At 39.9% G+C, this 17109-nt stretch overlaps 1 protein-coding gene across 9 annotated transcripts in view; it reads right to left on the minus strand.

The window, feature by feature from the left end:
* The window catches only part of RANBP17 (RAN binding protein 17), a 335940-nt gene extending 325349 nt beyond the window's left edge, over positions 1–10591 (minus strand). For 7 of the 9 annotated variants that reach the window (XR_011505729.1, XR_011505728.1, XR_011505727.1 and 4 more), the window contains exons 1-2: positions 10413–10591; positions 949–1095 (exon numbers count right to left, since the gene is read on the minus strand). Coding sequence is in view for 6 of the 9 variants with exons in the window: in XM_044777678.2 (XP_044633613.1) it covers positions 949–1095; positions 10413–10430 (165 nt within the window). In the remaining 3 variants the exon portion in view is untranslated. The remainder of the gene's footprint in view (positions 1–948; positions 1096–10412) is intronic. The other 2 variants (XM_070517099.1, XM_044777679.2) reach the window with 1 other exon arrangement.
* Positions 10592–17109: the final 6518 nt, after the last annotated feature.

The raw sequence follows: 17109 nt of genomic DNA on the forward strand, positions 1-17109 counted from the left end.
TTTGGCAGTACATATCTGAGTGAAAAGACATTTCCAAAGATGAAATATGTAGAATCTCATTACGGATCAGTATTAACATATAAACATTTGCAATCAAAACTGATGACAGGAAATACTAACGCTGAACCCCGATTAAGGAAAATGTTATCCCCAAAAGAATAATTCTTTTTTTCACTAGTAGTCCTGCATAACAAAAAACTGACCCAATTATTATATTTTAAATTTCATGAATAAAACTTTGTGGAAATTTGTTTTCTCTCTTCTTATAGACATACTTACAAAATGGTTGATTTTGCCTCTTGGCCTGCAAAGTCTAAAAAGTTTACAATCTGGCCCTTTACAGAAAAAATTTGCCAACCTCTGCTCTAAACCATACAGTTTCTTACTGTAGTGCTTACCGTATCATTTCATAGCTCTTTATTTATCCATCTCTGCCTCCCCAACTAAACTATGTGTTACTTTAATGCATGCACATAAAGCGCATAGGTAGTACAGCGCCTGGTTTTACATTTAAGTATTTCCTAAACGACTGCTGAACAAATGGCTATGTTATCTCTAGAAGTGAGGCAGGCAAGAGGTAGTCAGCATTCCTCTGAATCATTCCTTCATTCAGAGTGAATTACAAACTGCCTCTCCCACCTAGATTTTTTTTTAAAAGCTGTTAGTCAACTGTCTAAAAATGTAACTTTTGCCCAATAAAAAGGGGCCAGGAGGAATGATAAACTATTTGAATTCATGCCTATTTCCACCTCCTGGGCTCTTCCCTAAATTTGTTTTCCAGGCTTTCCAAATCTTTCTCTGATTAATTTCTTTGACAGTGAAATAAACTTCTCTAGTAAAAAGACGTGGCACTACTTATCAATTATCAATGCTAACCTATATGAGTTCATTAACACTGACATATATCTACTGATCTTTCAGGGTTAATTGCTGTTATCAAATACTTACTGTTCCTTGTTCTAATAAAAGTTGACACTTGCTGAGACATTCTGGGCTGTCAATAAGTTCCAGGAGTGCTTTCTCAGCCTCTATTCTTTGTGCAAGATCAGTCCCTACGTAGAGATGAGTACACAATACTTCCAATTCGGCCAAACTCTTGATAAGAAAAAAAGTTACATTTTACTTGAGAGAAAAAGTAAGGTAAAGATATTAATCACAGGAAACAAGGAATGCAAATACCATGGCTGTATTCATCAATTCAGTAAATGCTTACTGAGCCACCACTACCTACTTAGGGGTCACAGTGGTAAACAAAAGTCCTATCTCTTACCTCCAAATTCTTTAATTATAAATTGATAGTCTTCGATGGAAAAGTAACAGTATAGAAAGAGGAGGATTTGCCTAATCCAAGGAGTTAGAAAAGGTTTGCCTGAAGTAGTAACATTTATGCTGACCTGAAAGGGTAAGCCAGACGCACAAAGACTAGACAGCAGTCCAGGCAAAGAAACAGCATTTACCATGGCCTGGAACGGAGCTTAATCATTCCCAGGCATTAAAAGGTCAGCGTGATTGGTAAACAGACAGCAGGGAAGAGACAACAAACGAAGCTAAAGAGATGGGTAGGGGGAAATTATCAGGCCCGAGGTGCAAACACTATGCCAATTTACATTCTTTCTCAAATTTTAAGAACTTCAATGGTTCCATCTATAAAAAAGAAAAGATAATTATAAATATATGCTGATTTGGGGCTTCTGAACTAATGACTCATGGTGCTGCAGGCGAACTATGTCATGATTTTCAGGAACTATAACTTGACCCCACGTTATTTCTAGCAATGTAATAACTAGTTACCATGTTGCAGGTTCCTACTTTATAGGCACAAAGGATAATTCATTCTTTTAATAAATACAATCTCATCTGAAGAGATATGACACATGGGTAAAATCTGAAAGAAAAATTTTAAAAATGAGTTCAGTATTCCTCTCAGCATCAAAGAATCTTTGTTAAAGGCCTGTTACTAAAACAAACTACTGCACTTTGAACTTGAATTAGAAAATTATTCTTTGAAGGACAAAAAAAAATTGGCACAGATTTCAATATCAGGTGGGCATATGAAGGTAATGAAATATTTCTAAAAAATGCTATTTTTGGCCCTTTCTGGCCTGACTTTTTATGTGGCAGCCTTACAGCTACACTAGTCCCAACATTCCCTCAAATGTATATACCTTTGCCTAATAGGAATACACAAGAAACACTGAAATGAGACCTCCCCTAGTTCCCTTTATGCTTTTCACTTCTTTCTCCTTCTTAGCTCCTTTATGGCATTTTACACTTCCCTAACCAAGTCAAAGCCCAACATCCCAGACGTAGGAATTATCTGCTAGAGTGAAAATAAAAGTATAAAAGAAAGGTTTCAAATGGATAAATTAAGATAAAGGACCTCAAATGAACCACATTTTAAACATTTTCCCCACCTGGATTAGCCCAACAAACCCTGAGAGTCCTATTACACACTGTTCACAATATTAAAATGCATAGAAAATTTATGGTTCATCAACACATATGAATTCCCATATTTTCTCGAAGGGTAAGAAATATGAAAATGAAAAGAGCTACCTTTCTCCCTCTTGCGATTCATGATCAACCTCAGCAGTCTTTTCCTTCACCTAATAAATCTGAAGGGCTCAATTTTAGAACTGATAATACCCAGAATAATTTAACGATAAACCGATCCTGCTGTCATGCATTCATCTAGGTCTTTGAAGAAGTAGACTTTGAATGCAAAAAGAACTAGGCCAGAAATAGTGACAAGTCCTGTTTAAAAACAAAAGGCAGCAAAAAAGTGAGACTAATAACAGTGTCCACCTCATAGGTTTGTTTGGAGGATTAAATAAGTTAAGGCCATGTAACTTCTGGCACACAGCATATACTATAAAGGCTGGCTGTTTATTATTAATATTACATAATAATAATATTGTAATGGGTGGAACTGTATCCCTCTAAAAGATATGCCCAAATCCTAATCCCCAGTACTTAGAATGTGACCTTATTTGGAAATAGGGTCTTTGCACATTCTTAAATTAAGGATCTCAGTATGAGATCATGCTGATTTAGAGTGGGCTCTAAATCCAATGACTCATAAAAGAAAGGAGAGGGAAATTCAAGATGTCGAGAGACAAAGGAGAAGGTCATGTGAAGGAGGAAGCAGAGCTTTGAGTAAGGCATCTATACAAGCCAAGGAACACCAAGGACTGCCAGCAGCCATCAGAAACTAGAAGAAAGGCAACGAAGGGTTTCTCCCTCAGGTCTCCAGAAGGAACCAACCCTGTCAGCACATTAGTTTCGGACTTCTGGCCTCCATAACTGTAAGAGAATAAATTTTTGTTGTCTTAACCTACCCAGTTTGGTAATTTGTTACAACAGCCCTAAGAAACTAATACAAATATTAATATTAATCCATTCAATGGTACCTAAGTAACCTATTTAGAAAGATCCTTGAAAAGTTCTGGAAATTATTTTGCCTGTTTTGCTACACTGATTTAGAGAATCTCAACATAGGACAAGTCTGGAGTATATTTAAACAGCATTTGTTTAAGTCAACAGTGTTACCAATTTGCCACTCCCCACCCCTCCCCACCCCCGCCAAGGTATTTCAAATTATTACCAACTGAAAGGTGGTGCAAGATAAAAAGGGAAAGTTCAAAAATAAAGAGAGACTATTTTTCACAGCGATTGATAAATTTGCATCTTAGTTTTACAGTGATATCTGAGAATATGGTTAACATGAGAATACCTCAGAGAAATGGATGCCTTCTCCATTCGATGACAAATCAGGTTTGAGTTATTAAAGTTTCTATAAGGCATGATATCAACATTAGAAGTCCATATAAATAACTAATACATAGAGCTGGACATCCCCTAACTCCCACAGAGTAACTATCAAATACAGACAGCACCCAACTTCCATAGCCCAGAAGACAATGACATAATCCTGCCTACAGTCTAAACAAGGATCTTCCAAGTTATTCTGGACTCATTTCTGGCCTTTGCACTTGACATATAACTAACCCCTAAATGATGTGACTTCTTTCTATACAGTAATTCCCATACATGTATCTATCAACAGGTAAATGCTGAGGAAAAGAAGCCAGACAAAAAGAGTATACTGTCAGCTTCCATAGTAACAGAAAGCAGATCAGTAGTCTCTGGCTGCAGGCAGAGGAGAGCATGAGAACAGCATAGGGGACCAGCAAGGAGGGATTACCAAGGGGCATAAGGAAACTTTTAAGGGTGATGGATATGTTCATTATTTTGATTCCAGTGATGGTTTCACGGGTCTATACATGTCAAAACTCATCCAACTGCACAGTTTAAATATGTGCAGTTTATTATTGGTCAATTATACCTCGATAAAGCTGAAAAAAAAAAGAATGAAGGCATTTGTTCTAGGGAAAAACTACCTTCTAATAATAAAAAAATAAATCAATGATCCACAAAAATCCCACTTTGATTGAATTTAAAACTCTTCAATTACTTCCCTATATCTTTCCTGCCTTCTGGAATTAAGCTTCTTGATTACCATTAATAGATAATGCCAGGGCTGGCCCGGTGGCAGAGAGGCTAAGTTTGTTCTACTTCAGCAGCCTGGGTTCATGGGCTCTGGATCCCAGGTGCAGACCTACACCACTCGTCAGCCATGTTGTGGCTGCAATCCACATACAAAATAGAGGAAGACTGGCACAGATGTTAGCTCAGAGCTAATCTTCCTCAAGCCAAAAAAAAACGAGGAAGACTGGCAAAAGACATTAGCTCAGGGTGAATCTTCCTCAGCAAAAGAAAAAAAAGAAAGAAAGAAAATGCCTTCGTCTTGAACTTCTTCATTTCCCACACTCTTTGTTTCCTCCTCCCTTTACTACCTTTTCCCTTGTAGGTTTTTTCCTGGGCCTCTTGGAATTCTTCTTTCTACAATGAACTGAGTAGTATTTGTTTTAGTGCTTTACGGTTTACAAAAGTATTTCCATCTTTACTTTTCAAATGAATCCTGAAAAGCAGATTCCTGCATAGTACATATTTTCAGCACATCCATTTTACAGACAAAAAGGCTGAGGCTGAAAGATCAACTATAGATACGTAAGTTGCTCAAAACCAACCACAGAGTAAATGGTCAACTTTGAGCCAAATACAAGTCTTTAGGCCCCAAGTACATGTTGTTTCCTCACCACCCTGCCATCTTGCCACCTTTTACTTCAGTCATCATTTACCTACAGATGATGTCCTAGTCCATACTTTCAACACTGTCTATTCACCATCTTTATATTTGTCTACAAATTTCTTCCTATTGGAAATCCAGAAAGATGCTGAAGACAACCCAAAAATGTCAGAAACTGAACTTTCCCACAGACTTCCACTTCAAGTGTCCCTTTGTTTTCACTGGTTCCAGAGATGTAGACCAGAATCTAGATTTACAATCCTGATGCTATATTTGCCTTTTCCTTCTCCTTAGTCCCTCCTGCATAGTTAAGAGTTTGGCCTTGCCCAAAGACAAGTCTGGCCTTTGCCCTCAGCTTCTGGGAGATAATCTGTGTCATACTGATAGGAGTGTTTTTGTTCAGGGCTGGAGCAGGAAGGGGGCATCAAACCCTGGTAGGGCTAGCCACACCAGAAAGACCAGCCATGTGTTTTACGGTAGGTACTTTGGATAACATGGTCTCAGCTGACCTAAAGCCTGAGATCAATCATGTGAGCAATCAGTCAATCATGACCATGTAATGAAGCCCCAATAAAAAAAGAACTCAAAGCTCAGGTGAGCTTCCCTGGTTTGCAATACTCAGTGCATATGGCCACACACATGTGCTGGAAGAGTAATATGTCCTGAGGACAACAAAAGCTTTGAGAACTCTCCCAGACTCCGCCCTATGCGTCTTTTCTTTTAATCAATCTAACCTGTGTAAAGACTTGAACGTAAGACCCCCAAACCATGAAACTTCTAGAAGAAAACATAGGCAGTACGCTCTTTGACATCGGTCTTAGCAGCATATTTTCAAGTCCCATGTCTGACCTGGCAAGGGAAACAAAAGAATAAATGAACAAATGGGACTACATCAAACTAAAAAGCTTCTGCACAGCAAAGGAAACCATCAACAAAACGAAAAGACGACCTAACAATTGGGAGAAGATATTTGCAAACCATATATCAGATAAGGGGTTAATATCCAAAATAATCAAAGAACTAATACAGCTCAACAACAAAAAAACCAATTAGAAAATGGGCAAAAGATCTGAACAGAGATTTATCCAAAGAAGATATGCAGATGGCCAACGGGCATATGAAAAGATGCTCAACATCACTAGCTATCAGGGAAATGCAAATCAAAGCCACAATGAGGTATCACCTCACTCAGGTCAGAATGGCTATAATTAACAAGACAGGAAACAACAAATGTTGGAGAGGGTGTGGAGAGAAGGGAACCCTTGTTCATTGCTGGTGGGAGTGCAAAATGGTGCAACCACTATGGAAAGCAGTATGGAGTATCCTCAGAAAATTACGGATAGATCTACCATATGATCCAGCTATCCCACTGCTGGGTATTTATCCAAAGAACTTGAAAACACAAAGGCATAAAGATACATTCACCCTTATGTTCACTGCAGCATTACACACAACAGCCAAGACTTGGAAGCAACCTAGGTGCCCATCAAGGGACGAACGGATAAAGAAGATGCGGTATGTATACACGATGGAATACTACTCAGCCATAAGAAACTATGAAATCCGGCCATTTTGTGACAACATGGATGGACCTTGAGGGTATTATGCTGAGTGAAACAAGTCAGAGGGAGAAAGTCAAATACCCTATGATCTCACTCATAAGTAGAAGATAAAAACAAAGACAAACAAACACATAGCAATGGAGATTGGATTGGTGGTTACCAGAGGGGAAGGAGGAGAGGGGAGGGCAAAAGGGATGATGAGGCTCACATGTGAGGGGATGGACTATAATTAGTTTTTGGGTGGTGAACATGATGTAATCTACACAGAATCGAAATATATTATGATGTACATCCGAAAATAAACAAATAAATGGAAAAGAAAAAAATTTAAAAATTAAAAAAATAAAATGTTTTAACTACTTAAAATTTTTTTTAAAAAATCTGTGTACTTTCCCAGTAATAAACTGCAACCATGAGTATGATAGCTTTCAGTGAATCCTGCAAGTCCTTCTGATAAACTATCAAAAACCTGAGGGTGGTTCTGGGAAACACCCAAACAAATAGCTGGTGTCAGAAGTGAGGGCAATCTTGGAAACTGTGCCCTCAAACCTCGCAGTCTGGCTAACAGCAGGTACATACCTAATTTGTCATAAAGTCCTACCAATTCTTTTTAAATAAAGACTCAGACTTAACACCTCTACATGATACTCATAGACAGTAGAGCAAGAGAACAATTGTTCCTAACTGCGGCCTGTAGGGCCCTGGATTTCTTCCGGGGCTGCTTTGCGAATGAGAGTAGAAGCTTTGGAATCTGCCACTTACTTATTAAACGACCTCAAGCAAATTATTTAAGCTTTCTAAATCTCACTTTTGAAATTGCAGTAATATCCACCTTCCAAAATAACTGCGAAGATTAAGATACAAAAGATGAGAGAAAGCTTAATCCAGTGCCCGGCACACAGTAGATCCACAACAAACTGTAAATAATCTCTTCAGTTACTGATAACTATAAACCACCACATTGGTGTCTGTCTATAGTTTCTGCCATTCAAATACATATTGCCAGGATGATCTTTCCCAAACCCCTTTTTCATGATGTTATGTTCAAATATAACAGATCACAATCATATTTAGATCGAATCAGGTAGCCTGGCTGGGTATTAAGAAACATGGCTATAGTCCCTGGTTCTAGAACAATCCTGAAATCAAAAAAGATCAACCAACTGGGTCCCCTAAATTTTTCCTAATATTATCTCAATTCTTCATCAAGGTCCCTCTGTTCTATCTAAAGTGCCTACATCTTACTTGTTCCCAGCTTTATCTTTCCTCACTCTGCCCTCCCCGCCCACTGACCCCTAATCTGGGCAGTCTACTTACAAATAATCCAGATCCATTACTTCCTTTGGGACAGAATATCCTAGCTCATAGCTTCCTAACAAGAGTGCATCTGCCCTGAATAGGTTATAGGTACGCCTGGGATATTGATCCCCTTGCCCTCCAGGCAGCCAGGCTTTTGACAGCGAGTAGCTTATGTCAATGAGCCACACAATTACCATTTTTTATGTATGCCATGATGTGAAAAAGATTATGGAGCAGTGCCCTAACCTCACCTTACACAAATTCACTTCTTTACTCATCATCTTAACGGCTTAATTTCTGACTAGCTACCCAGTTGGGTAGGTGACAGTAAGATATTGGTATGAAAGAATATGGAATTATGAGTTATTAGGCCTGCTCTAACCCTGTAGCCTTGGGCAAGTCACAGTTGTTCTAAGACTAATGTCTTCAGGAATAAAATATATACATGCATATATATGCACACCTCTCAAGTTAGTCGTAGGGCTCAAACTCTACAATAAGCTTGTGAAAATTCAAAATGCTAGATACCAGTTATCATTATTAATAAACGCTCCTTAAGTGAGTAACAATATGATCCCATATGCTGAAAATAATTCAAATCGGGAAGTTTCAGAGCTTTTTTCTGGCCCCCAAAACTGTCTGATCTCTTATTTGTACAACTCCACCTTTAAGCTGTCCACAGTTGCTGTGAAATACATTCCTGAGAAAGCAATATGGGTAGTTTGGGCATTAGCAGCATTTTTCCAACATTCTACCTAAATATGAAAAAGTCTTCCATAATTGGGTAATTTACTATTATACATCATCTTTCCAAGTCTGAAAACGCTGCAAACTTCCACCACTGTTTTCAATTTACCCTCAAGATTTACACCTAAACTATGAACATCTGATTACCTATTTACAATCCCTCAGTCCTCCCTGTGAGATTCTTCCTGTGAAAATTTCCCAGAGGGCATATTTACTAAAGCGGTAATAAATAACATTATTTTGACCTGGAGACCCCCAGAAATAGCAAGGAGTCAAAAGGTAACGTGTGGGGCTCACTACCTCCTGCTCTATAACATCCTGGAGCTGTCAATTATCTGACAGGAGAGCTGCTGGTTGGAAGGAAAAGACCCTTTGGAAGAATCAATAAATAAGGAATGAGTCAGTGTGACCACAGGGGGTCCAAAGAAGTCTACCAAGGGAACGCGACACTTACATAAACTGTCACATTACGAAACTGCCTACCCCGCCAAGGTCACGTCCTGCCATCCACAACCTCCCTTGCTCCCTTCTCTTTAATATGAACCCCATGCTCCAGCTAGACCTAACTTCCTGCCGCGGGCCATGTTCTTCCACAACTCTTTGCCTTGGCTCACACGGTCCTCCTGCCTCTCTACCCTTCTCCTCCCCTTCACCTGGCCAACTTCTACGATTCTTTCAAGACCCACTAGACTGCAAGTTCCCTGAGAGTAGAAATCATAAAGTTTTGCTAGAGCTGTGTCTTCAATACCTAGAAAAGTAGGAACTTAATAAATAAGTGGACGAAGGAAAGAAAGGTCGAAGCTCGTGTGAGAAGCCTAGCAGCTCTGCCTCACTCCTTACTTACACACACACACGGCTGAGCGCTCCTTTTCAATGTTTCCGTGATATCCTGTGATTAATTCTATCATGTCATTTTTCACGTGAACTGTAATCATCTGTGAATTCTAACGGGGAGGGAGAGTCGGATGATACAATCCTTTATCCCAGAACTCTGCACAGCGCTGAGACACAGCGAGGGGTTCCATAAAGGCTGGCAGAGTTTGTAAGTGGATGCACACGCCAGCGCAGCCCGAGACGACGTGAGCCGCCTGCCCCAGCCCGCGTCCCAGCCTTCCCGGCTCCGCGCTGCCCGCGCGCCCTGGCCCCGGTCCTGCTCCAACGACGCTGCTGAGGAGCCCTCCCTCGCGACTCCCCACGGAGACAGCCCTGCCCGCTCTGGCCAATTAAAGTCCGAGCGCCGCCGCCGCTCCGCCGGCGGACCCAGGCCCCCGCGAGCTGGGTCCCGGGTGCAGGCGGACAAGCGAGCCGCGGCCGGCGACGCGGCGGGAAGGCTGGTCCGGCCTGGCGGGCTCCCACCTGCCCGGGGGCCGCCAAGCCGCCCTGCGCGCCGTGCCGCGGCGCCGGTCCTCCGCATCCGCACCGCGCCTGCGGGGCGAGCTCCCAGCCGGGGCCCTGCCCCTCCACCTACCGCCCCTTCCTCGGGCCCGGGCCCGGGGTTGCAGCCCAGGCCAGTGCCCGGGTGCCCGACCGACCCGGCGCGCCAGGCCGCGGCCCCACGGCCTCCGCCGCCGCCCTCAGCCCTCAGTCTCCAGACCTCAGCGTCCCGCCGCCTCGCGGGGCGGCGGAGCGGGGCCCGCGGCGCGGAGCGCACTGACCTGGAAGTGCAGCGCCATCTTCCCGAGAGGCGGCGTCGGCCGGCGGCCCGGAGCGCCCGAGGGGAGGGAGCGGAGGCGGGCGCCGCAGAAGCCCCAGCCGCCCGCGGGGTCCCTGCGCCGCTCGCTCTCTCCTTCGCTCCTCGCCTCAGCCGCGCGGCCTCCTTGTTCGAAGCGCTGAACGGGGCGGGGCCTGACGGGGAGGGGCGGGGCCTGACGGGGAGGGGCGGGGCCGGGGGCGGGGCCTGGGGCCCGGAGTCCCAACCGCCCTCTGCGCTCGTTTCAACCGCTGCTACCTCAGGTGGGTCGTGACCTCTGACCTCTGTTCTTTGAGGCAACCACCACAACCCAACTGTCAGCCATGACCTCTGACTCCTCCATCTCCCACAGTAGTTCGTACCCCCAACCACTACAGCACGACTATTGCCCATGGCAATAGATGGTGGAGGGAGCTGGTGGGGAGAGGAGACATATTACCATAGTACCTTCAGAGAAGCAACAACCAGACCCATCGCTAACTTCTCAACAGAAACAATGGCAACCAAAACCAAGGGAAAAACGTTTTTAAAATGCCAAAAAAGTTTTTAAACACCCAAAATAGAATTCTATACCCAGCAAAACTATCCTTTAAAAAAATGTAGGTGAAATAAAGATTTCACCTTAACAAATGCTGGGAGAATCTGTTGCTGGTAAAGCTGAACTATAAGAAGTATTAAAGGAATTTTTCACACTAAAGGATAATGACCCCCAACTGGAAGTGTCAAACTTCAAGAAGAAATGAAGAGCACCAGAAAGGAGTGACTTTGTCCTACTTCTGCTCAAATAAATTCTCACTCCAATGGGATCGTTTGGTGTAACATATAAGTTCATATTAAATGAAATATGGACGAGAAGGGGCCAGCTAGAATTTTACAACTTAACGTGGAATAGACACTGTCAGTGTAATTTTAACGTAAATAAAGTTTAAAAAAATGGAAGTTGGGCTCTGGGAGTCAGGGGTTATGAGTCAGGGGTTATGGCTGATGAGTGGTATAGGTTCACGCCTGAGATGTGAACCCATGAACCTGGGCCACTGAAGCCGAGTGCACCAAACTTAACCACTACACCACAGGGCTGCCACCAAATCTGCATATTTTTTTACTGACCTTTCGCCCATTGAGTAAAAATTCTGTTCTGCTATGTCTGAGCTGCTATGCAACCCCTCTATTGAATTCTTAATTTTAGTTATAATGTGTTCTGTTCCAGAACTTTCACTTGACTCCTCCCCTTCCATACTCTAAATAGATTCCAAGGCTATCGTGAAATTCTTTATCTTTCCCTTATTTTCCTGAACATTTTAATCAGATTATTTAGAGCCCCTATCTGATAACTCCAGTAACTGAATCACTCTGGGTCCTCCTGGGTTTTGGTATTTGGTCTTAGTAAGCATGCCTCATAATTTCTTATTGAGTGTCAGGCAGTGTGGAAGAAAAGTTGTAGAGGCTCTGGACGATATTGGCTTTCTCCAAAGAGGGTTAAGTTTTCTTATTATAGTAGGCAGATATAATACCAGCGGATCACCTGCATTACAATGAGGCTTGGTTTTAGGCTTTTAAATTCCTTTTTTTTTTTTTGCAGTTTCACCCTTATTCCTAGGTTACAGTCCTTACTAGACCTTTCATCTAAAAGCCTAGGATATTTACCAAGACCCCTCCACCTTGTGGGGATTGAACTCTAATCCCAATCTCCCCAACACTGTGCAGCTGGTAAAATCTCTGTTCAACTCTTTAGGTGCTGCTGTTCTGCTTAGTTTCTTAAAGTCTCTCCCTGGGGCCAGCCGGGTGGCACAGCAGTTAAGTTCACACGTTCTGCTTCGACGGCCTGGGGTTTGCCAGTTCGGATCCTGGGTACTGACATGGCACCGCTTGGCAAGCCATGCTGTGGTAGGCATCCCACATATAAAGTAGAAGAAGATGGGCACGGATGTTAACTCAGGGCCAATCTTCCTCAGCAAAAAGAGGAGGATTGGCAGCAGATGTTAGCTCAGGGCTAATCTTCCTCAAAAATAATAATAATAATAATAAATATAAATAAATAAATAAATAAAGTTTCTCCCTGTGCATGTGCATCTTAAGAATAGACTGATGATTTGAGGGGAATTTGTAGACGGATTTTGGTGCTCATATCTCTGTAGTTTCCTCCTCTCTAGAGTTTTCTCCCTCAAATCCCAGCTGCTTTTATTCCCAAACTCCTATCTTTCTTCCTGGCATCCTGAGATTGCTGCTATCTGTTTAGCTGTGTCACCATTTGTGCCAATTGCAAAATGCTCTGGGATGTTGGAGGGGTGGGGGAGCTGAGGTGAACATGGATCTTGCCCTTAGTGCTTTCATGTTGTTAAGGATTGAAGCTAAAGTCCTGCCTTTATTGGTTGTTCTCTAGTATCTTCTAGCAGTTGTTAAGTATATGCATTTGCCGTGTGTGTGTATGGTTGTTAGTTATGTTAAATTATTGTTAAATATATAGTTATTTATTTATAGTTGTTATATACGTGATATATGTAATATAGTTATTATATATATATTTGTCCTGTTTTTATAATTGTTTTCAGTTGGAGGTCTAATCTAACATAAGCTGCTCCATTATGACCAGAATATTTGCGTCTTCCATTCTTCTTCCTTGATTTTCATAGCTCATCCACAGCCCATGAATCCACATCCCTACGGTTTACCTCCTAAACTTTAAAATCTTCAGTATCCTCATCCTGCCATTTTTGACTCCTATATCTCAAAGTTTTTGATTTCTGTATTCTAACTTCTATTTCCATGTCCTAAGACTTTTGATATCCAATTTCGTTTGTGATTACACATCCCAACCTTTCTGACTCCCACATCCCAATTGCCAGTGTTGATTTCTGACCTCCCTATTGCATCTGCCACACCATACCCCGTTATTTTATCTGCCTATTGCCTTTGCCTGACTTCTAGATTCCAACTGCATTTTAAAGCTATTATTTTAAAGTAGCATATCTATTACCTCTGATTTTAGGTCATTAGGGGAGAAACAATTACTTGAGATTTCATCAGTAGGCTTTATTTTCCCCACTCCAGAATATCCTTGGCACAAATATAGGGTTATGATAAGAACAGTAGCTGACCATTCTGTGTATTTACCAGGTAATTCTGGAAATGAGAAGCCAATTATTTTTTTCCTTTAAATTTGAATGACCACTTAAGATTTCTGTTTTCAATTAACTCTCTCTTCTGTGATTTTCTGTCGACAAAATATCCATGCAACTCCATATCTTTTTTGTCAATTAATAAAATTAAGATAGAATTGTGTCATTACAACTGTTAAAATTAGCACAGACGATGCTCCAGGACGTCAAATAATTCATTTCTATCACAAAACTCAATTAAGGGAGGGACATTTACAGCCCTTAGGAATTGCAGAATTATCTTCCTTTGTGTCAACTAGCATTCTATAAAATACAGATAGATCTTTGATCTTTGTATCTTTTCAGGAGATTCAATTAGCATTTGTAATTCTCGTACCTTAGGAAATGCACCTAACATCTTTGAGTTTTGATTTGTTGTTTCTAAGCTCAGGATAGCAGTAAGTCTGTAGTTCAAAAATCACTTACTAGCTGGCAAACTTGGTGAAGTTACTTAACCTCTCCAAGCCTTCATTTCCTCATCTATAGAATGGAGACGAATAGTACCTATCTCATAGGTTGCTGCAATGATTAAATGAGTTAGTATATATGAAGTACTTAGTGCCTGACAATAATAAGTGCTACATACATACTAATTGTTGTTATCAAATAAGTTCAAATAATTCTCTGAATATCATATTTTAAATTATATTTTTAATGGCATGGGATAATAATTTTAATCAAACAGTGAATTATTCTAGACTTTTCTGGTTTGTTAATTTACAGTCAAGCTGGATATATCCTCTTTGTCTCTGCTACCCCACCCAGCTCCTCTATCCTGGAGAATTTTGAGAGGCTGTGACATTACCTACACTAACAGCATTTCTATTTCATGTTTCTGTAAATTGTGGGACTGGAACTTTAAAATATTCAAATAAAATTCTCATTTTATCAATACTTGAAATCTAAAACCTATGATCAATCATTTACTTTAGCAGCATATAAACAAGATATAGGAAACCTTAGTACACATTTCCCTTAATTTATTCTATAATTGTAATTTTATTAAATACATTTGGTAAGTTGGCTTGATATCTTGGTAAATTTGGGGGATCCAGTAGAGGGCAGGCAGGTGAGAGAAATTAGGAGGAGAATGCTTCCAAAAAGTTCAAATTTACTGAAAACCCCTCCAAAACACAACAGTTGCAGAAAATATTTACCTGTGTATATTTCTTTCATGTTGGTTGATTTCAACTATATTTTTGTTTTGTCAAGTAATTAATCTTCAACTCCACTTATTTAAACATCCAGTGTGAAACCAGACTAACAAAAAAACATTCCTTCTCCGCTGGTGATGTGAATATGAATTATTTCACAATCTAGATTATTTCATTTATACTAAAAACTATACATACTTTTTCTTTAAATTATTTCACACTTTTAACATACTAGCAATAGTAAAGGTATACTGCCAAGGATTTAATAGTGCCATTATTTTGAAAAATAAAAATTAAGTAATATTTCTCATTCCATACATTGCCTTATATTACTTGCATATTAGTTCCTCCATATAAATAGTTTAAGGCATTGATTATGTAAGCAAGATAATAATATTATGTTAATATGTATCCTTAAAGTTATTACTAAGAAGGATCATGATAAAATGTCACCTGACATGCAATGCTATTGGATAAATAAAGCAGTATAACCTTTCTGAAAAGCAATTTTGCAATATATATCAAGAACCTTGAAAATGTTCATCATCTTTGTCCAACTTCTAGCAAGTGATTCTAAGAAAATAACCTAAATTGCAAAAAAAAAGTTTTATATGTGAAGATATTTATTACAGCATGATTTATAATAGGGAAAAGCTGAAAAGGTTAGGTAAATTATGGTAGAGCACATGGCAGAATCCTATACAGTCATTGGGAATTATATTTATGGAGAGTTTTGTAAAAACATGGAAAATGATATAAGATTTAGTATAAAAGGGAAAATGGAACAATATAACATTTCAATCAAATGAAAAAAAGCTTAGAGAAAAATGAATTGAACAGAACACAAACAAATGTTAGCAGTGCTATCTTATGAATGGTAGAACTAACAGGTGATTTTTTTCTTCTTCTTAATATTTCTGTATTTTCAAGATTTTCTAAAATGTACATTACTCATTTTTACAATGAGAGAAAAACTTATGGCGTACCAAAAAGTCAGACCTAAATAGCTTACTGTTAATGTTCATTAAAGTGCTCATTAAAGAAGTAGTTATTAGAGAAGAGCTGATGGGAGGTATGTACATGTGGGGGAAAGGCCAATTAGAAGCTGAAGTTGACCAGACAGGCGCTATTGCCACAAATCTCTTTTGGATTAAGGCAAAGCGTGTGTGTGTGTGTGTGTGTGTGTGTGTGTGTGTAATTTTTTAAAATAATATAGCCTTCAACTGAAATGGAGTATAAAATGTGGAAACTCTAGGGGAATAGGGCAGAAAAAAAGAACTATCAGCAGTCATAGCACATTTAATGTACATAGCTATTTCCCAGAAATAGACATGTCCCCATTTCAAGCGCTTTCTTCTAAAAGATTTCTATAAAATACGTTTAAGCCTTTCCAATGAGAGTAATACTGTTTAATTATTTTTAGAGTAAAATTAATTTGGACAAAAATATAAAACTACTCACATACTAATATTACTTTGAGCAGGCAAAAGCTATACCACTTCTTTGAACCTAAGTCCTTTCCTTAAGGGTCAACATTTTCCTTTTGCTAAGAGTTATGTCTTAAATTTACCATGAGGGTACCCAGCTGACCAGGCAAGTCTCTTATTATAAGGAAAAATGGAAGAGCCAAAGAATAGCTCAAGGAAAACCAAGTCGTCAACCTTCTCTCTGCTTTCTTCTTCTCCCTGCCATCTCCCCTATCCCAACACGCAGTCACACATTCATGCCATCCCCAAGATTAGCTTATGTCACACTGTGCAGCTTAGGGGGAGATCTATCAGTACTGATGCCAATATTAAGTCCTTTTCAATTGTAGCAACTTGTTTTTAAAGAGTATTTCTATCATTGTCTCCGGATTATAGAAGAAATCCATGATTTTTATATAAAATTTAATAGTACAGAATTGTGTAAAATCAAAACTAAAAGTTGCCAAGAATGGCAGCCCCTCAAAAATAACCTGTCATAATATAGCACCAGGCCTCTGTCTCTGCGCATACATATGTGGGCAAAAATTTTTATATTTTGTACAAATGAGATCATGCTATAATACTGTGTTGTACCTTGCTTTTTTCTGCTTAACAATGTATTTTAGACATCTTTCAATGTCAGTATTATAGATCTACCTCATTACTTTTTACGAATGCCGTGATATTTCACTGTAGGTATACACAATGATTTATTTATCAGTCCTCTACTGAGAGAAATTTAGGTTTGTGTGATCTTTCTCCCTATTGTAAATAAAGCATAGAGTAGCCATTTTGAGTGAACTATTAGTATTCTCTATAACTAGGAGAGATAGAAAAGACAAAATCTTGCCCTCAGGGTTTATACAAAAACTGCTTCTAAAAAAGCT

Source organism: Equus asinus, chromosome 9 (assembly GCF_041296235.1).
Source record: "Equus asinus isolate D_3611 breed Donkey chromosome 9, EquAss-T2T_v2, whole genome shotgun sequence".
NCBI classification, from domain to species: domain Eukaryota; kingdom Metazoa; phylum Chordata; class Mammalia; order Perissodactyla; family Equidae; genus Equus; species Equus asinus.